At 47.8% G+C, this 21,327-nt stretch overlaps 1 protein-coding gene across 1 annotated transcript in view; it reads right to left on the bottom strand.

Moving 5' to 3' along the window:
- Window positions 1-361: 361 nt before the first annotated feature.
- Window positions 362-21,327, bottom strand: part of C5H2orf49 (chromosome 5 C2orf49 homolog) — a 34,065-nt gene continuing 13,099 nt past the window's right edge. Inside the window, exons 2-4 of the mRNA XM_029604850.1 lie at window positions 13,959-14,122; window positions 4,525-4,909; window positions 362-3,738 (exon numbers count right to left, since the gene is read on the bottom strand). Of these exons, the coding sequence (XP_029460710.1) occupies window positions 3,682-3,738; window positions 4,525-4,909; window positions 13,959-14,122 (606 nt within the window). The 3' untranslated portion in view covers window positions 362-3,681. The remainder of the gene's footprint in view (window positions 3,739-4,524; window positions 4,910-13,958; window positions 14,123-21,327) is intronic.

Here is a 21,327-nt window from a genome sequence, read left to right as displayed (position 1 = left end):
GGGAAAGAGGTGGCAAAATGGACGCTGTACACATCTTTATCGTAGTGCTCAGCTAGCCCACTATATCCTTACTACACATACTAGGGAACTAACAATCAAAAATGTACAGAACCCTTAAAATGAGTGCACACTAGAAGAATTAGGAATGAACTAGAAGTATAAAATCAATTATTTTCTTGAAAGGTTTTAAATGCTGATCAGGTCAGGGAGCTATGAATATCTCCTGGGCACATGTGCTAGATGTGTGTGTATTCAGCAATAACACTGCCTCACCTACTTTAACTAGCAATAGTTACATTTTTATTTTGGCTGAATTGCTTTCCTCTTTGAATTAAAAAAAAAAAAAAAAGAGACTAGCCAATATAAAGATTGTTTTTTTTTATTCAATTTATATACAACTACACTGACAGCGCTTATATACAAAATGTACATTACAGTGTTAAATACTGCAGAAGTGTTTAGCAAAAGATCAACAGCAAACAGGATAAAAAAATACCCTCAGGTCCACAATAAGGAACTGGAACATTGCTAATAGTGTAGTATCAAGACAATCCTAGTTTATATTTTCCACAGCATGAAAGAAAAAAATAAAATTTTCTAAACAGTCAAACTCCAAAATCGCCGCTGTTGAAAAGGCTCATTAAAGCTCCCCCTGCGCTGGTGCTTCCTGAAATGCTCGTGCTGCAATCACTCTGCCTCTGGGTTGCTGGCATGTTTTTACCATGAACCGACAGGATCCCACTCACATTTTAACAGCCGCAATCCAACCAAAATATAATAAATTGATGAGGATGTTATCGAGACGTTGAGTCAGTGTTGGGTGGGCTGCCTTACAAGAGAGAGGCACCGAGGATGATCCTGATAAGTCCGTTCTTTATATTGTCTTATCTGCATATTTAAAAACTGGTTACAAAACAAAAAATTACACATTTTGGACATTAGATATTTCACCATCAATGATCAGAACTAAACATGTATATAAAGTGACGTTGAGACAGAATGGTGTGTGTGGTCTGCGCTTTCCTCTGCAATGGACCTACTTAGCAATATTTTGGGTGGGTATCAGCCTTTACATGTGAGTGGGAGTCTACTGGATTAGCTGGAATCTTCCGCTCCGAACTCTTTCATGTAAATAACGTTTTTACGATGACCAGGCCCAGCAGAGTGCGGATATCTACAGATGCACAAGGGCAGAGGTGGCTATCTAGCAACAAGGTTTAAAAAGGGTCAATTTCTTTTGTCCTCCTGATTAAAAAAAAATAATTAAAAAAATCAGAAAGAAATAGTTTACATTTTTAAAAGTTAGTTTTTTCAGCACTAGGAAAAAGAAAATGCTTAGGTAATGGAGATGGAATCTGAACAAAATCATTAATATAGACTAACAGCAGATAAAGGGCCACCCAGTCGTCTCATTTTCTCTTCCTATTCCAATGCTGCAGAGCTCACCCGACTGCCAGCTTTGCCTTTGCTGTGTCACAACTGGGGATCCTCTGCATTTATCCCATGCTTTCTGGCACCTCTCCTGGCGGGAGGTTGTTGCACTTATCCGCCACGTTGCTTCTCAGTTCCATCATCTTGAAGCCTTCCTACCATGATCCCTTGTGTTCTAGGAATTCCTTTCTTCTGAAAGATGTTTGCTTGCTGTGCATCATTTATACCTTGGAGTCATCTGAATGCCTCCTAATTCCCCCTCCCTCCTGCAGATCTCTTCTAGGATGAACGTACTTAGGCCCTGACATTTCTGGCTTACAGGCCAGGTTCTGCTTCATTCCTGGGGAGGGGCAATAGCAGCTTCCGTTTTCAAAAAGTACCTTCTGCTTAACCTTTTCCCACCGTTAGAAACTGAAGCACCAATGGGTCCCATTTCTCAATCAGAACCAAAACGTAGGCGCTATAAACATCGTATAAAACAGCTGAACTCTGGAAATGGGATTCTGAAAACCAAAGCTGAGGAAGCATCGAGGCTCAGGTCTGAGATCCAAAGAGTTAAAACGGGAGCAAAGCAGGAGGAATTTAGCAGTTACTGATGCTGAAATATTGCCCTTCGGTACTCATGGGAGAAGCTTGTGAAAGCAGGGCTTCTTGTAACCTTTTCAGGTCATCGTGCAGGCTCCTTGGGCTGGTTTCTATATGTGAGGCGCTACATTACGCAGATGCAGGCAGTTTGGTTTCAAAGGAACCCTTAAGCCAGCGAGTGTGTACGTAGGATGGGATTCTACTTCAATGATCAATTTGGACAGCCTATTTTGATTACCAGAACCCAAATAAGTGACCTTATTAGAAAACAGAGAAGGGTCAGGTTTAAAAAAAAAAAAAGAAGAAAACATCACAAGTCACAGATCCACTGAATGCAGGGGCCCAATTAATCAAAACTCCAATGAACTTGAAATTCAGCAATAATTTCCATATGGTTTTCCATTTCAAAAAAAAACTCCAAAACGTGTTTTACAATTAAAATACCTGGTCTTGCAAGTGTATGCAGCACTTCCATAGTGCAAGGCGGCAGGTGCTTTGGTGTTACCTAATTACAGCTGGGGCACAGGACGAGAAAGCAGCCTGCCAGAGGCCCACATAATGCTAGAGGAAAGGATAGGACTGTGCAGAACGATCACTACAGCACGCCTCCTCCAAAACAGACTTTCAAAGGCAGACGTGTGAAGGAATGCAGGAAAAGCTTTGCGCTATTTACGACGGAAGTCAGTCCTAATAAACCAGGCCTATTGCTTACCAGAAGCATCTTTCATATTTAAAGGCTTTAACGCTAATTCATTTGTGGCTCCCTCGCAATTTCAAATGAACATAAATGGTAACAGTAATGTGCTTCCTATGCATGCATCCATCTTGAATGTCAGTAACAGCAACTTCAATTTGAAGCAAAAATGTTCCATTGTTCACCTGTTAAGCATCTTACTGGCCCTGATGAAGCAAAACATTAGAAATAATTTTTTTTTTTTAAAAAGGCATTTAATATATTTACTTTTTCTCACCAAACTCATCATCGCGGTGTTTCGCCAGACCGAGAAGGAAACACGGCTTTGACATATTTACGTCATTTAATTTGGGTGAGTGTTCTACGCTGATGAAACGGAGGAACGTGCACAGCAAGGACACGAGACGCTGTGCGTGTGTCCCGACTCTTGAAGGTTTCAACAGGTGGCGCCGAGGTGTTGCCGTCAGGACAGGACTCTCGTGGCACCCAGCACTGGCATTTAGAAGCCCATACCGAGGACAATGGAGAACGCAGTAGCCAAGGCTTTAGAGAATCGGGAAGCATCGGAGGTGGTGTCCGTTTCCTGGGCTGCTGTTATTACCCAACACGGCGATGCCACATTAAGGAACAGTACATTGCTCGTTTGGAGTGCTGGATGCAAGCATCATCATCTGATCCAAAAAAAACCCCTTGCGCCGGGCAGCGTGGAGAATTTTTTTTTAATTCCGTATTGCGATTGGCTAAATGATCCTTTGACCCTCTCGGAGCGCAAAGACTACCGAAACTCTGAACAGCGATTAAAAAAAAAGAACAGTTTTACTTCATTTGTTAAAGAACTTGCAAACCTCTGAAGAGCTCCACAGCAATCCGAGTCCTTGTGGAAGTTACATGATAAATACTGTACTGTAAAAGTGGTCAATAAACGGAGCCCTTCGGCTCTAAAAACCTGCTTGCTATGTATGTACACTACTTCATGGCCAGGTCACGTGCTGAATCTTCTTCTTTGCTTCTGTTGGCTTTGCATCGCTCTGGAGAAAGACAAAAGGACAGTTAGTTACCAGGCTCTCGGCGTATGAATAACTCTGCATGGTGCTGCAAGTCACTAACGGTGCTTTTAAGTGCAGCATCTTTAGTGACTACCCACTCGAGTGGCTGGACAAGCTGGAAAAACTTCCCTACGGTGAAATGCAAATCAAATCAACTTAAAAAAATACTGGAGACCTTAAAAGAGTCACACTGACATCTTGTGGAGGAAACCGACAATGCAGAGGAATAGGAAAAAGGGGCTCCATGATTTAAGTTTATCTTTGAAAGAACATTCAGAAATCAATAATAAAAAAAAAAAAAAAGGTGCCAATGTCACCGCACACCGCAAATACTGAAGATAAGAACTATGTGGGCAAAACGATGGAAACAATACTAAAGAAAAAAAAAAAAACCAGCAGCAAATTACAGACGTTTATCCAAAGAAGACCCTGTCAGACAAACGTGACTGCGTTTTCCTTTAAAAAGCGATGGACCAAGGAGTCCTAACTGCACTTCAGTAAATATCCGACGCTGTCCTGCGCAGAGGATCGGTAAACCAGTCGAAGGGTAGGAACACGACTGTAAATTGGATTTGTATAGACTGCAGCTCTGAAGCTTTTGCAACAAAAAGGCAAACACGCTGGGCCTGTGTAAATGGCAATTGCCTTCCGCCACCCAAATTCTCTGTGCAATAAATTACAGAGGGCGGGATAAGGCAACTCTCAAAATCTGTCCAACTACCTAGGCACTGGAAAATAAGCTCGACATTCACCGGCGCATAAACCTACCGTGGGGTCCGGGTCTTCTTTTGGAGCTGCTCTTTTCAATTTCACAATTGTGGTTGCGCCGCTGAGGGTTACGGAAGGTGATCTGGGGCCAAGCTCTGGATTCCTGTGATTCGCCAGCACGCTGTTCTGTTGCGCCGCGTTATTAGCGGCTGCCACTTTCCTGTCCTTGAGCGAGGAGAAGGCGGGAGGAGGAGGAGGAGTCGAAGAGGAACTGAACGGAGGACTGGATAGTTTCCTAATGGTGGTGCTGACGCTCCCAGAAGGGGGCGGCTTGAGGCAGTCGGTGGCCGCACCGTTCTCGGCTTTTCTCACTTTTATGCTGGTGCGCGTGGAGCTGCCGTCAAACACGATAAGAGGTCGCTTCCTGGAGCCTTCGGCGGAGGAGCTGGAAAAGACAAAAATGTCACAGCTCTCAGAAACAGGGAGTCAAACTTCAGGCTGCCTGAAAAAGCAAAACAGAACTGGAGAAAGAATGTCATCTTCTGAGAAGTCATTTAAACGAGGAGCTACAAGGTACTTATGAGCCATAAGGCCGATCAAATATCTTATCCTATGTGCTCACAGTGCAGCACCGTGGGATGGGGCATCCATGTTCGGATCCTCTCCATCCATTCGCCAAGGATGGTTGGGCCTGGATAGCTGCTGCTGTGGCAGCCCTTGCCAGCTAACAAGCAGTGCAAGGGAGTGCCCACTGGTATCATTAACTCCTCCAGGTTAACAGACAGACGCTTACTAAATAGCAAAGCCAGCAGCAACGGTGCCCTTTGAGTGTACGGCTGCATGCTTACAAGTCAATCTAAATGTCCCCCTGTTCCCTTCCTGAAAAAAGTTACAGATTGACTGAACTCAGCTGTAAAAAGCAAATTTAAAAAAATGTAGCAAAGGGGAATTAGACCAGGGCAAAAGTAGTTAGGAGCAGCTTACATGTTTATGGATTATTCAAGATATTTATTTTATTTATTTAAAAACTCTTCTATGCCGTCATTAAGTTGGAGAACCGTCACAACGGTTTACATATAGGCACGACGAGTGGTATAGATTACAACTTGAGTATGTGCCGACATAGTTCGGTAACAATATAGTGCAATAAGCTAAAAGTTAAGTGAGCTAATCAATTTGGTATGGCAGTTTCTCAACGGTATAAGATTAACATTACTAGGAGTTTGTTCGGTGCGTCCAACTTAATCAATTGTTTTTCTCCTTCACTTTGTCTTTATCGAAGGCTTGTTTATAGAGCCAGGTTTTCAGGTTAGATTTGAAGATGTTCAGATTTCTCTGGAGCCTTAATTCGAGAGGCCTGGTGTTCCATAATACGGGGCCAGCCAGCGACAGTGCTCTTTCCCTAACTTGAGTGAGCCGTGCTGTTTTGACAGAGGGGACAGTAAGTAGGGCCTTATTTGCAGATCTGAGGTTTCTGTGAGGGACGTGTACGTGCAGAGCTGTGTTAAAGCCAGTCGGCTTTTTCCTCATGTATTAGCTTATGGATTATACATAGAACTTTGTATTGTATTCTTTGTTCTATTGGGAGCCAGTGTAGTTCGGCGAGTGTTCCAGTTATGTGGTCCCTTCTTTTTTTGACCCTCAACAGGTCAAACCAAGGGGTATACACTGAAATGACTTAAGAACGCTCTATCAAAAGGAGAAGGTAGTTGCCTCTGGCACGGTCTGCCAGGAATTTCTTTTAAAGACGTATGCCATAGTTTAAAAAAAAAAAAAAAAAAAATATCTGGTAATGCCACCTGATCAGGAAGGGGACCAGAAATTCTCCGCTTGCCCAAGCTTTCCAGCAGTCCCTCTCTAGTCACAGCTGAAAATCTCTGCACGAACTCTTAATATAAGAGGTACAAGCCCCACCTGTCTTGCTCTTCTAGTTCTCGCCTTCTCTTGATCTCACGCTGGGTAATTCATTGGCATTCAGCAGTGATCTCCCAATTCAGCCACTGTTTAATGTGCCAGGGACCAAATATGATAAAATCCCAATAACACGAAAAGGGCCAGGACCAAGCATGTTCCATAGCAAATGTTTGGAAGAAAAGGAACATTGCAATTATAATCTACAATAAAGATTGTTGCTGAATCAAACCTCTGTAATAATTGTAACATAGGACTGTGATACGGGTTTCAGATTTAGGGGTGCTGCGAGCACTTGAGCACCCCCAATATCAGACAAACAGCTGGATCTGCCTCACCTCTGCAGTTTCCTGGACTCCCTGCAGTTGGAGGCGGCATTGCTGCAGATCTGGGGGGGCTGAAACGCAGACACGGCAGGGCACAAAAGAGCTATTCCGCTCGCTACACCTCCACTCCTAATGTCCCTACTGTGTGCGCTGCCTTTTACTTAAGGAAAAAGGAAGGAGAAGAGTTGAAGCAGGCAGCGGCCGCTCTCCTCTGCTCCTAGGGCTCCATCATGTCAGAAAAGAGGAGGGAGGAGTTGCTACTGAGCATCAGGAAGGTGAACTTGGAATGATTTGTGGGGAAGGAAGAGGTGGTGCATTGGGGGGGGGGGGGGGGGGGGAATGTATGGGAGAGAAGAGGAGGGGTCTGGAAGGTGAATGCCACCCTTGCTTGCACTCCACCCCCCTCAATGTCAGCACTGCACACTTGGACCAGGTGCAATATTGCATTGCTCCAGCAGAACTGTTAAGAGGGCTGCAGAAGGTATGACCACATTTATTTATTTATTTTAAAAATATCTTATTAACTTGCATCCCCAATACATCCATCCTACAGAAACCTCACTGGCTAGCAAGTGCTCTGCAGGGATTTACAAGCCCTTGAAAGAAACTGTCCTGGCTCCTAAAATGAGAAATGACTACTTACCTGATAAATTTCCTCTCTTTAGTACAGAGAGATCAATCCGGAACCAGTGGGTTATGCACCTCTACCAGCAGATGGAGACGGAGTAAAGCTGATATCACCGTACATATACCCCTGCAGTGACATCAGCCCGCCAGTATTCTCTGCAAAAGCCAACCAACTGTGGACAAACTAACAAAACTTGATTAATAACAGATAACCATTTCAGCACTCAGCAACAGGAAACACTGAACTTAGACAAAGAATGTATCAACACTAGTCTAGGGACTGGATTAATCGCTTACCAGTAACCCCTGGAAATATGTAGCCACACAGGACAATCATTTGGCAGCCAAGGGCGGGAAGCTGAATTCATCTGTAAGTAGTAATTTCTCATTTCTTAGTGTTCAGACAGAAGAATCCAGAACTAGTGGGATGTACCCAAGCTACTCCCGAATAGGGTGGGAGGCTGCCGGTGTGCCAGTCAAAACGACACATGCAAAGGCTGCGTCCTCCCGGGCCTGCACATCAAGACGATAATATCTGGGAAAGGTGTGCAAGGAGGACCACATTGTAGCTCGGCAAATGTTGACGGGAGACAACAATCTAACTTCTGCCCATGACACTGCCTGAGCCCTAGTGGAATGAGTCCTAACCTGACTAGGCAACGGCTGCTCAGCATCCACATACATGGCCGTGACTACCTCATTAATCCAGTGAGCTACTGTAGCTCACTCTGTTTACTTCCACCGTGAAGGACAAACAAGCAATCTGTCTTCTTCAGAGGTTTAGAAATTTCCAGAAACTTGACGATATGTCTCTTCACATCCAAGGGCCACAACAAGTGATATTCCTCCACATCTCTCACTATCCAGAGATGGAAGGGAAATGGATTGATTGAAGTGAAAATCTGAGACCACTTTGGCAAAAGAGAAGGAACAGTACGCAGTTGTATCGTCCCTGGAATCACATGAAGGAACAGCTCCCAGCAAGACAAGGCCTGCAGCTCAGATACTCTACGTGCAGAACAAATTGCCTCAAGAAACAGTTTTCGAGGTCAATAACCGCAAGGAAATGTTACGACTCGGTCGAAAGGTAGGGCCCGCTAAAAAATCCAAAACCAGATTAAGCCTCCATGAGGGAACCGGTAACCACATCTGGATGAGCTGACAAGGGTCCACCATTCACCTCACCCCTGAAACAAGCAAGAGCCAACTACCTGTATCTTCAAGGAATTAAGGGGAGACCCTTTATTCAATCCATCCTGCAAACCAAACAAGGAAGAACCAAGCCTAAAACACTCGCCAAACCAGCATATAGGCTAAGGAAGTGGAGAACTCTCTCGTTCGCAGCAAAGTGGCAACCGCCACAGTAGAATATCCACACTTCAGCAAGCGAGCCGTCTCAAGAGCCATACCAAAAGACAAAATTGAGTTGGATCTTTGTGAAGAATAGGGCCCTGCCATAGCAAATCCCTGTGCGCCAGAAGTCAGAGGGGGATGTCTACTAGGAGCCTTCGCAGAGCTGCATACCATGCTCTCCTGGGTCAATCTGGCACCTCCAGAAGCACCATCCCCCTGCGATCCTCGATCTTCTGAATCACTCTGCTCAACATAGGCCACGGAAAGAAGGCATATAGCAGCTCACCCTCTGGAGACTCCTGTACAAGGGCATGATCCCCAAGGATTTTGGATCTCTCTGCGACTGAAAAATCGAGAAACCTTTGCAGTCCAAGAAGTTGCTAGTAGATCCAGAAATGGAAGGCCCCAGCGATCCACTATCAGCTAAAACACCTCGTTTCACAATTTCCATTCTCCTGGATCCAAAGTATATCTGCTGAGGAAGACCACTCTTACATTGTTTTTTCCTGTAATGTGCAAAGCTGAGCTTTCCTGAAGATACACTTCTGCCCATTCCATAAGCTGGGCTATTTCCTGCGATACTTGCTGGCTTGATTCCTCCCTGCTGATTGATGTAAACCTCTGTTGTTGCATTGTCCTACGGTATTTGGACTGTTCAACCCTGCAATCGATCGCCAGACCACATGGGCTTCCAGCTGATTGATACTCCAGAGTGACTCTTCTGGACTCCAAAGCCCTTGCACTATCAGCTCCTGACAGTGAACCCCCCCAACCCTGGAGGCTCACATCTGTCATAAGTACCAACCAATTCAGTGAATTTAAGGAAACCCTCTTTCTCAGATGATCTGCCTTTAACCACTGCTGTGCAGACCTCCATTGGCAGGTGAAGTCGAATCAAAGAGACCTGAGACTGTGGGCTTCAAAGAGACAGCAGGGAGCGCTGAAGGGGATCATATGCACCCTCGTCCACGGTACCACTTCCAGGGTCGTCACCATCAATCCGAGCACCTGTAGACAGGACCACACTGTCGGTTGTATTGTGTTCATCAACAGACGCACCTGCACAATCAACTTCTGAATTCGACCCTCTGACAGGAACACCTTGCCCTGCTTCGTGTTGAACCCAACACTGAGATACTCTATCAACTGAGATGGCTGAAGACTTCTCTTGGCCAGGTTCATCACCCACCTTGTGCGACATCAGGAGGCGCTCTTCCAAAGTCTTGGCCCGAATCAGCCAGTCGTCCAAGTATGGGTATACCAGAATCCCATCCTCTCTCAACTTTGCTGCCACCACTACCATAACCTGGGAAAAAGTTCTGGGCGTGGTGGCCAGACCAAAAGGCAGTGCTCGAAACTGATGACGACCAAAACCACGAATCGCAGAAAATGTTGGTGCTCTAGCTGAATGGGAATATGTAGGCATGCCTCGGACAGATCCAAGGATGTCAAACTCCCCCAACTGCATGCCATTATCACTGAGCGCAAGGTTTCCATGCGAAAAATGAGTCACAAGCAAATGACAGTTGACTCCTTTGAGATCCAGGATGAAACAAAAAGAACCCTCCATCTTGGGCACAATGAAATAAATGAAATATCGGCTGGTATTTTCTTGAGATGTGAGCACTGGAACCACAGCCCTCAGACAGACCTTGACAATGTACACTCCACTGCCTGCCTCTTCTGTGGGGAGTGGCTGGGATGACGCAGCCTGCCCTGATCCTGTGAGACGAAGTAAGGGGAAGGCCACAGACTGATCGGATCTTGGACAGAGAGATTCTGCAGGAGAGGGAACCAGATCTGCCTCAGCCAATGAGGGGCTACGAGGATCATGGTTCCCTTGTCCTACTGGAGCTTCAGGGAAGTCTTCATCACCAGAGAAAGCAGAGGATACGCACAGGGAAGGCCCTTGCTCCAATGGCAGGCAAAGGTGTCCGAGGCTGGTTTGCTGCCTCCCTGTACAGGGAGCAGAATTATTTCACCTTGCGGTTGCAGGGGAAGGCAAATAGATTCATGTCTGGGAGGTCCCCAGAGGCGGAAGATCTGGTCCGCCACTGCCAGATTCAGAGACCACGTGGGGTTGGAAGGCCTGACTCAGGCGGTCCCCCACCACAGTCTCTGTCCCTGCAAGGTACATAGCTCAGAGCAGCATGCCCTGAGACTGAGCCCATAACCAAATCTGAACCGCTTCCTGACACAGGAGGCAAGATTCTGTACCTCCCTGTTTGTTGATCTAACACATCGCTACCTGGTTGTCAGTCTGGATCAGGACCGCCTTGCTGGACAAGTGATCCCGGAACACCCACAGCATGTACTGGATCACTCAAAGCTCCAGGAAGCTGATCTGGCACTGAGCTTCCTGAATAGACCACCGGCCCTGGGTGCAGAGGCCCTCCACATGGGCACCCCATCCCAGGGTCGACGTATCCATGGTGAGCACAATCTGGAAAGGAGGCGAGTGTGAAACATGGACAGTGGCCGCCATGTGATCCAGGAGGTGAAGCATGAAGTGGGCGGCTCTGGTGAACCAGATCCGAAAGGGATACCAGTGCAAGCACCAGATATTGGGACAGATAGACTCTGGCCTGTGCTGTGTCCAGCCGAGTGCCGATGAAGTTCAACTGCGGCAACGGGGTCAGATGGGACTTCGGTATTTGATGACAAACCCGAGGGAGTCCAACACCTGAACGGTCAAATGCAGAGACCGAAGCGCCCCCTCTTGGGTGGAGCTCTTGTCCAGCCAGTCATCCAAGTAGGGGAACACCTGCACCCCTAGATGGTGGAGGTGCGCTCCCACCACTGCCAGGCACTTGGTGATGACACGTAGGTGGAGCGTACTTCATGCTCGCCACATTCCAAGCCTTGCTGGACAAGAGCCATAAAAGCGTCCTGTTGCTGCTGAGGCAGATGCTCGGATAATTCCTGGACCTGTTTCCAGAGGTTCTAAGAGTACTGTGTCATATACAACTGGTAGGAAGCAATATAGGTGATCAACTTGGCATCCTGGAATACCTTCCTGCCCAGCGCAGCCAGTGCTCTCGACCGGGAGGGGCGGAGGCATGGGAATAGGAATGCTTGACTTTCTTGAGGGCGGACACCACCACAACAGACTGGTGTGGGGGGTTGGCGACTCTTAAACCCTGCTGTACCAGGTAGATAGCACCAGCTTTCCTATTTATCAGAGGCACAGAGATGGGATGTTCCCAAATTCTAAGCAGTAGCTCCTTGAAGATGTCATATACGGGAACCTCTACCACTTCCTTAGGGGCATCAACAAACTGGACAACCTCCAGCATTTTACGCCTGGCATCCTCTTCTGTCAGAAGCCAAAATGGGATGGTTTCTGCCATGGCCCAGACAAACCACGCAAAGGTCAAGTCCTCAGGTGGGGACCGTTGTTGCTCCTCCGGAGGAGACAGGACCGAGGGAAGGTCCCCAGAGTCATCAGACAAAGACTCTGAGGTATCACACCTCCCCATGGTCATATGGGGCATCTTCTTCACTGAGATCACCCGGAGACACCAATGGAGTGCCCCTACCCAGGCCCCTCGGTTTAGGCACAGAGGGCACTAAAGCCCCCGGAGGACCCAGAACTGGACCAGAGAAAGCCGGTCAAGGAACCAAGGGTCTTTGCAGCGCTGCGGGCTGCGCCGGGCCTTCCTCCTTGGAAGAACCCACAATGGGAATCGCACCACACAGAGGAGGTAACAGTGGCCGCCGGGGCATCAATGGACCCCTGGGTACCAGCAGCGGCTGCATGGGGAGGATGCCAAGGACATCAAGGCACTCCAGCAACAGTGCCAATATCGAGGGTGCAGGCTCCAGCACCAGTGGTGCCGGCAGCTCAATGCCCTGAAGGGTTTGGAGCACCACCAATTGCACCCTAGGATCCAACTCCTCTTGGAAGTCGAGGACAGAACGGACGGAGGAGGGAGAGACATCACCAGATCTCTCTCAGAGCCCCAAGGGAGATCGGTGCCTGGCACCGGTGGGGAATGCCTGGACTCCTGGGTTTGATGGAAGACGGTGCCTCCTCTCCTTGGGGTCACTTCGGGGGCAACACAGCTAATACCGGTGCGGACCCTGTGCCCAATGCCATGCGAAGACGGCAACGATGCTTCCGTGAATTCCCCTGGTGCTCGGCCTGGTCTTTCCCCAGTGCTGAGAAGGATGGAGACGATACAGACGTCCTGGAGCGTGAAGATACCGATGATGGCTGATTTCCGGCTCCTCTCTTCAGAGGGGGCCCCGATGGGGGAGTGGAACGTGAATGTTTGGTGTCCATCGGTTCTCTGTGGCCTCTTGAAGTTGATGCCCCCCTGACGCTGGAGTCAAGGGTTCCAAGTTTTTGGAAACGAAGAGCTTCTCCATCTTATCTAAACAGGTGTGATAGCCTGTGAGGGTCATCTGTTTGCAAAAACGTTACGCCCTTGACATCATGCAATGCCCCCAGGCAAAGGATACAAACCTCATGCAGATCAGTTAGGGACACAATCCGTGGACACTGGGAGCATCGACAAAAACCAGATGATGCCATTGCCATTGCAAAAAAGAACTGGTGAGCAGTCTGTGCCCAGCGACCACCGAAGGCAAGACTCCACCAGGAATCGACCGCAAAGAAGGGAGAAAATGTATTGCGCCACCCTGCTGACTAACCGGTAGGGAGAAGAGGGACCCTGGAGCTGGCAAAGTCAGAACTGACCGGGAATTATTGGAAAATACTGAAAAAAAGAGCACGAGCTCCTGAACCGTGAGAAGATAGCTTCACGCAAAAGAGACTGAAGAGGGATCCTGCGTGGACGCGCAGATAGTGGCATGCTGGGCTTGCTCAGTGTGCCAGTCAAAGTTTCTCGAAACTTTGACATAAGTTTCCATGCCGGGCTCCTTATGATGATGTCATCCATGTGTGAGGACTACCATCCTGCTCGTGCTAGGAGAAAATCAAAATGCATTAACGTGGGAGACTTTTGTTTTGTTATTCTATTACTTTTCAAACATTTCTATAATTGATGTGGAGTGTTGTGTAGATCAGTGAAACAAGCTCCTATTTTAATGCATTATGATTTCTATGTTTTAGACAGCAGAATGTGAAAAAATGAAAAAGTGTGTGAAGGTTTTTACAAGATAACGTAGATAGTGATCAAAATGGTTTTGCTCATGGAAGATGTTGTTGATCACATTTTTTGTTTTTCTATGGAATATGACAAACTACTTACACAGGAATAGCCCAAGTCACTAACAATTGCATTTTGATTCACAACCAGACAGACACAATACCTTATACGGAGATGAGCAGGTTCACTTTTCCCTCTTTTCTTCTCTATCATTTTCCCCCATCTACTCTTAGGCAAATCCCTCTGAGGCAGAGGCATGGCGTGCTGGATATAGAGATCAGTGAGCTTTTGCTTGTCATTTACGGCTTCTTGAACTGATATATTCTTCTACAAGAAAACAAAGACAGCAACGTTTAATACTTACAGAAAACTGTCCCCACAAAAATAATTATTCTTCCACAGAAAATTACACGAGTATGCTTATACCACAAACATTTTTATTCTAAAAGTGCACTGATTCTTCTCGAATAGCTAAGAGAAGCCTGGTGGGGAGTGGAACAGCAGCCTAGGATTTGGAGCAGCAGGTGGAGCATTAGGGAAGCCAGGGGTCAAATCCCACTGCTCCTCCTTCTGACCTCGGACAAGTCGCTTCATCCTCCATTGCCTCAGGTAGAAACTTTGAAACTGGTTTACACAGAATCTATGGGGGGAAAAAAGCTTAATAAATCAGTCCCTTAGATACAGGGAAATACCTACCTACCCTGTTTTTTGTAACTTTCTCACATCCTTTTCTGATTCCCTGTATTTAAAGTTCAAGGTTTTTATTGAGAATATTGTTTATTACGCTACGTTATGCCTTTCACACTTTGTTAATTGTAAACCGGGTTGATGTGATGCCTGTCATGAAACTCGGTATAACAAAAACAATAAATAAATAAATAAAATAAATACAGTACCTGAATGTAACTTGCCGTGAGCTACACAAACTGAAAGCAGACAGGGATAAGATGGGATTCATGCTCCTGATTTCGTTTCTTATATTCTGAAGCATTTAAGTTAAGGCAGAGCTGCCTCTGGCTGAAAAGGCCTGGTGAATGGCCTTCTCCCCCCAATGAACTAAGGTGGGAGAAGATCTTGCTTTTCCAGTCCCTTTGAATGGGTTACCTGATATGGTTCAACTATGGCAGGGCTTCCACCGCCAGTCAGGTTTTCGGGATATCCACACTGAATATTCATGAAATAAAACTGCACACATTGGAAACTCAGTATATGCACATGTCTCTCTTGCATGTTCACTGTGAATGTCCTGGAAACCCGACTGGCCATGGAATCAGCAGGCTAGGTTTGGGGAGTCTTGGCTTAAAGTGCTTAAAAATATTCTACACATAAAGCAGTTTGGGATCTGGACAAAAAAAAAAAAAAAGAGACAGCGCCATGGAGTATTGCTATTATAAAGCCATTTTAATTTTAAAGGCAAGGATAAACTAATAACACTCTTACAACATTTGGGTGACAAGGTAGTTCTAAGGGGTCTAAAAGCTAGAACAGATTGCCTCTGTCCCCGGGTTTTAAATGGCTCTGGCTTAAACGCTGGGTTTAAAATTAGCTGGGTCTCTTACGTTGCTGCAGGGGGGTGGTGGTGGTGGTGAACCAACTTGATCAGTTCTGAAGGGGGAGGAGAGTACCGGCTATCCAATCAGGGAAGGAAAAAAAAAATGGTTCTGCTGTTGAGTTTCGGTTCCGTGGAGGTACTGCACGCTCAGGAGGGAGGGAGCTGCTATCACTGCACGCATTACAGGAGATGCACAAACCAGCCCTCTGTCAGTTACTGGGAAATGCACTGCAATATTCACAGGAGGGAGGGAGCTGCCATCACTGCACGCATTACAGGAGATGCACAAACCAGCCCTCTGTCAGTTACTGGGAAATGCACTGCAATATTCACAGGAGGGAGGGAGCTGCCATCACTGCACGCATTACAGGAGATGCACAAACCAGCCCTCTGTCAGTTACTGGGAAACGCACTGCAATATTCACAGGAGGGAGGGAGCTGCCATCACTGCACGCATTACAGGAGATGCACAAACCAGCCCTCTGTCAGTTACTGGGAAACGCACTGCAATACTCATAGGAGGGAGGGAGCTGCCATCACTGCACGCATTACAGGAGATGCACAAACCAGCCCTCTGTCAGTTACTGGGAAACGCACTGCAATACTCATAGGAGGGAGGGAGCTGCCATCACTGCACGCATTACAGGAGATGCACAAACCAGCCCTCTGTCAGTTACTGGGAAACGCACTGCAATACTCATAGGAGGGAGGGAGCTGCCATCACTGCACGCATTACAGGAGATGCACAAACCAGCCCTCTGTCAGTTACTGGGAAACGCACTGCAATACTCATAGGAGACTCATAGGAGGGAGGGAGCTGCCATCACTGCACGCATTACAGGAGATGCACAAACCAGCCCTCTGTCAGTTACTGGGAAATGCACTGCAATATTCACAGGAGGGAGGGAGCTGCCATCACTGCACGCATTACAGGAGATGCACAAACCAGCCCTCTGTCAGTTACTGGGAAATGCACTGCAATATTCACAGGAGGGAGGGAGCTGCCATCACTGCACGCATTACAGGAGATGCACAAACCAGCCCTCTGTCAGTTACTGGGAAATGCACTGCAATATTCACAGGAGGGAGGGAGCTGCCATCACTGCACGCATTACAGGAGATGCACAAACCAGCCCTCTGTCAGTTACTGGGAAATGCACTGCAATACTCATAGGAGGGAGGGAGCTGCCATCACTGCACGCATTACAGGAGATGCACAAACCAGCCCTCTGTCAGTTACTGGGAAATGCACTGCAATACTCATAGGAGGGAGGGAGCTGCCATCACTGCACGCATTACAGGAGATGCACAAACCAGCCCTCTGTCAGTTACTGGGAAATGCACTGCAATACTCATAGGAGGGAGGGAGCTGCCATCACTGCACGCATTACAGGAGATGCACAAACCAGCCCTCTGTCAGTTACTGGGAAATGCACTGCAATACTCATAGGAGGGAGGGAGCTGCCATCACTGCACGCATTACAGGAGATGCACAAACCAGCCCTCTGTCAGTTACTGGGAAATGCACTGCAATAGTCATAGGAGGGAGGGAGCTGCCATCACTGCACGCATTACAGGAGATGCACAAACCAGCCCTCTGTCAGTTACTGGGAAATGCACTGCAATACTCATAGGAGGGAGGGAGCTGCCATCACTGCACGCATTACAGGAGATGCACAAACCAGCCCTCTGTCAGTTACTGGGAAATGCACTGCAATACTCATAGGAGGGAGGGAGCTGCCATCACTGCACGCATTACAGGAGATGCACAAACCAGCCCTCTGTCAGTTACTGGGAAATGCACTGCAATACTCATAGGAGGGAGGGAGCTGCCATCACTGCACGCATTACAGGAGATGCACAAACCAGCCCTCTGTCAGTTACTGGGAAACGCACTGCAACACTCATAGGAGGGAGGGAGCTGCCATCACTGCACGCATTACAGGAGATGCACAAACCAGCCCTCTGTCAGTTACTGGGAAACGCACTGCAACACTCATAGGAGGGAGGGAGCTGCCATCACTGCACGCATTACAGGAGATGCACAAACCAGCCCTCTGTCAGTTACTGGGAAACGCACTGCAATACTCATAGGAGGGAGGGAGCTGCCATCACTGCACGCATTACAGGAGATGCACAAACCAGCCCTCTGTCAGTTACTGGGAAATGCACTGCAATACTCATAGGAGGGAGGGAGCTGCCATCACTGCACGCATTACAGGAGATGCACAAACCAGCCCTCTGTCAGTTACTGGGAAATGCACTGCAATACTCACAGGAGGGAGGGAGCTGCCATCACTGCACGCATTACAGGAGATGCACAAACCAGCCCTCTGTCAGTTACTGGGAAATGCACTGCAATACTCATAGGAGGGAGGGAGCTGCCATCACTGCACGCATTACAGGAGATGCACAAACCAGCCCTCTGTCAGTTACTGGGAAATGCACTGCAATACTCATAGGAGGGAGGGAGCTGCCATCACTGCACGCATTACAGGAGATGCACAAACCAGCCCTCTGTCAGTTACTGGGAAATGCACTGCAATACTCATAGGAGGGAGGGAGCTGCCATCACTGCACGCATTACAGGAGATGCACAAACCAGCCCTCTGTCAGTTACTGGGAAACGCACTGCAATATTCACAGGAGGGAGGGAGCTGCCATCACTGCACGCATTACAGGAGATGCACAAACCAGCCCTCTGTCAGTTACTGGGAAATGCACTGCAATACTCATAGGAGGGAGGGAGCTGCCATCACTGCACGCATTACAGGAGATGCACAAACCAGCCCTCTGTCAGTTACTGGGAAATGCACTGCAATATTCACAGGAGGGAGGGAGCTGCCATCACTGCACGCATTACAGGAGATGCACAAACCAGCCCTCTGTCAGTTACTGGGAAACGCACTGCAATACTCATAGGAGGGAGGGAGCTGCCATCACTGCACGCATTACAGGAGATGCACAAACCAACCCTCTGTCAGTTACTGGGAAACGCACTGCAGTAATCACAAAAGGGACCTTCAGACTGGAAGGCTCCATGTCATACTTATTAGCTTATAATTATGCCTAAATGTAATCATAGGTCCCAATATACCACATGCAGACTTTTGCTTTTTGTTACAGATAAAGAGAGGAAAATGTTTTCAAACGTTTCTCTCACATGAAGTGCAGTGTTTGGCCAGCTGCGGGACGGTCTCATGACCAGCCTCTTACCCTGACACCCTGCCACCCGTGCCTGCGGCGTGGACACCATCCGCCGAGCCCCAGAATGCTGCTCCTTAAGCGCGCACTCCGCTGCTCAGATTTAAGTACACAAGCAGCGGTGTGTTGTATATTTAAGCCCCAGGCACGCTCCTAGCCAGTGCCTCGGCAACAGGTCCCTTCTGCCGTGCATGTTGCTTCTCCATTCCTGCTGCTGTTCCCGCCCTGCTCCTTGCCTTGACCTCTCCTGGTCCTGTCCTCCATTTTCCGTTCTCTCTGACTGCCTCTTGGATTTCCACCTGTGCTTTGGATACCAATGTTGCCTGATCTCCGCCTGCCCCGACCTTGACCTGTTGACCGGCGCTGCCTGAATTGCTCTCTACGGGAGTCCTGCCAACCTCAGAACACAAGGGCTCAACCTGTGGGGAGGAGAGGCTGGTAAAGGTGAAGCCCAGTCCCCGCCCCAGCACGAGCGGGTCCACCTGCTGTTGGTGGGGGGGCCTAGCTGCTTCGCCAGTCGGGCAGCACCAATCTCACCATAGCTGAAAGGACTCGCACACCATGACACGAAGAGCTGCGGTGTTTTCTTCAGCCACATTCTAAAAAAAACAAAACAAAAACAAAAAACCCCCCCACACATACAGTTGCCAGAAGGTTTCCATCACCAATCAAAAAAAAAAAAAAAAAGACATGTACATCGCTGACTCGCCGTTGTCGTCAAGAATCTTCAACCGTATTGAATCCATGTTAAATTATCAAATACCAAGCCATTTCTAAGTGAACCCAGCAGGATGCACTATATCAAGAGTATAAATCCAGAATTGCTCAAATTTGTCTAATAAGGCTTCTCTGTCACCTCCACACTTTAGTACAGACATGATCTATAATCAGTCACCTTAAATCTTGAAGAGTGACGTCTATACAGTGCTGAGCCATGAGTACCTTCAATCTGTGGGTGTGTGTAAGCAGCTTCTATGCTTGTTGAGTCTAATTGGAACAGATCTCCTCGTACGGCCAATGTATATCAAAATGTATATTACCCCAAGCTGCTGAACAATCAGTATGTTTAGTTAGCCTGATTTTACTTTGTTTATCCGGAGGCCACTATTCTGGCCCTACTGCTGTTTGTTCACTTAAAATGCTCTAATGATGATTGTGTTCCCTTTGGAACTGCATTGGATAACACAGCCTTGGTGACCATTTCCTTTATATTTCTTCCACGGGTGAAAGCAAAACAAGGTTGATCCTGAAAAAATGTGGTGCCACAGCAAAAGGTGCCAAGGCTTCTTAATGATGGAAATTATTGCTCCAGCCTTCTGCGAATGCCTCAGACTGCACTTGAGGCCTGGGCCCTCTCTTAATGGCTGCTATGTTAGCAACAGATTGTGGTTAGCATACAGTGCTCTTTTGTATGCACTGGCCCTCTGGCAACCCATAGCTGATGAACATAAAGCGGAGTAGATGGCAAATTCCCTTTGCCACAGTCTCCTAAACCTCGCGGTGGACACTGCCATAGTGTTGTGTTCTCCGTGCGGAGTTAGCAATCTGATGTGAATCTGCTGTGATCTCCGTGAGGAGATAGCAATCTGATGTCAAAGCTCTGTAGAGAAAGCTAGGAGTTAGCAATCTGTCAGAAAGCTCTGTTGTTAAAGCTGGTATTAGCAATCTGTAGTTATTTAGAATAGTTGTAGGTGGACCCTTGGACCAGTGGTTGGTGACCATGCTCTTGGGGGATATCCCGAGAGGGACCACTGATCAGGCTTAGTGTAGGAGACAGACACACACTAGTTCTTTTATTAGACAATATGGTAAACCACCAGAGGTGGCAGTAGTGAGCTGGAAATGCCCACCTGGGCTATAGTCCCTCAGGTATTGGAACAGCGATCCCAGGGTGGCTGAGCTGTAGAAAAACTAAGACAGTGAGTAGACAGTATATGCAGAGTACTGGAACAAGTCCTTAATGGTAACACTCACATAATAGTCTCTTAAGGCAGCCTAGGAGATGGTATACATTAGGCCCTTGAGGAGCGAGTACCTGTACCCAGGGAAAGCTCTGAGAGATAGATGGAAACTCACAATGTTGTAAGCAGCGATGACTTTTTAGCAGAAGTGGTATTCAGGAGCAAGTCCGGGATGTGGGCCCTCGAGGAGCGAGTACCGGTTCCGGATTGCGACCTGCAAAGAAAAAGAGAGAACGAGGCACCCGAGGAGCGGGTACCTCTAGTGAAGTCCGAGGAGGCAGAGTAGCTAGGTTTGCTGAGAGCGAATCCCATCCGCAGCGACCAGGAGAAAGCAAGGTAACAATCCCTTGCTAACTTGTCTTGTTAGCGAAAACTGAGACCTTAAATATCTGGAGCCGGTGATGTCATCTCAGGGGGACGCCCCTGAGGTTCACGCCAACACTGGTACATCAGTCGGGCCGCGCGCGCGCCCTTAGGCATCTGGTCAACATGGCGGCTTGCAGTGTCGAGCCGGTCCGGGAACGCTGGAGGAGGACAGCCTGAAGACGCCGCAGCAGCTAGCCTTCCATCAACCCCAAAGGGAGTCGCCAACGAGGTAAGGTGGGCGGAGCAGAGGCGGACAGTGACGGACACAACATATAGGCACCGGGAACCCCTTCATTCTTCAGGGATCCACAATGGCGGCTGCAACATATAACTTGGTACCAACTCCCGTGGAGTTCCGAAGTGGCACGAGATCCTCCCTCCGGAGTTTTCCGCAACCTTTTCAGGACACCCTCCAGTCCGCACATCTGGGCATTCTCCCTTTCTGGAAT

This window comes from Rhinatrema bivittatum, chromosome 5 (assembly GCF_901001135.1).
Source record: "Rhinatrema bivittatum chromosome 5, aRhiBiv1.1, whole genome shotgun sequence".
Taxonomy (NCBI): domain Eukaryota; kingdom Metazoa; phylum Chordata; class Amphibia; order Gymnophiona; family Rhinatrematidae; genus Rhinatrema; species Rhinatrema bivittatum.
The sequence above is the reverse complement of the archived record's forward strand: the minus strand, read 5'-3'. Positions and strand labels throughout refer to the sequence as shown.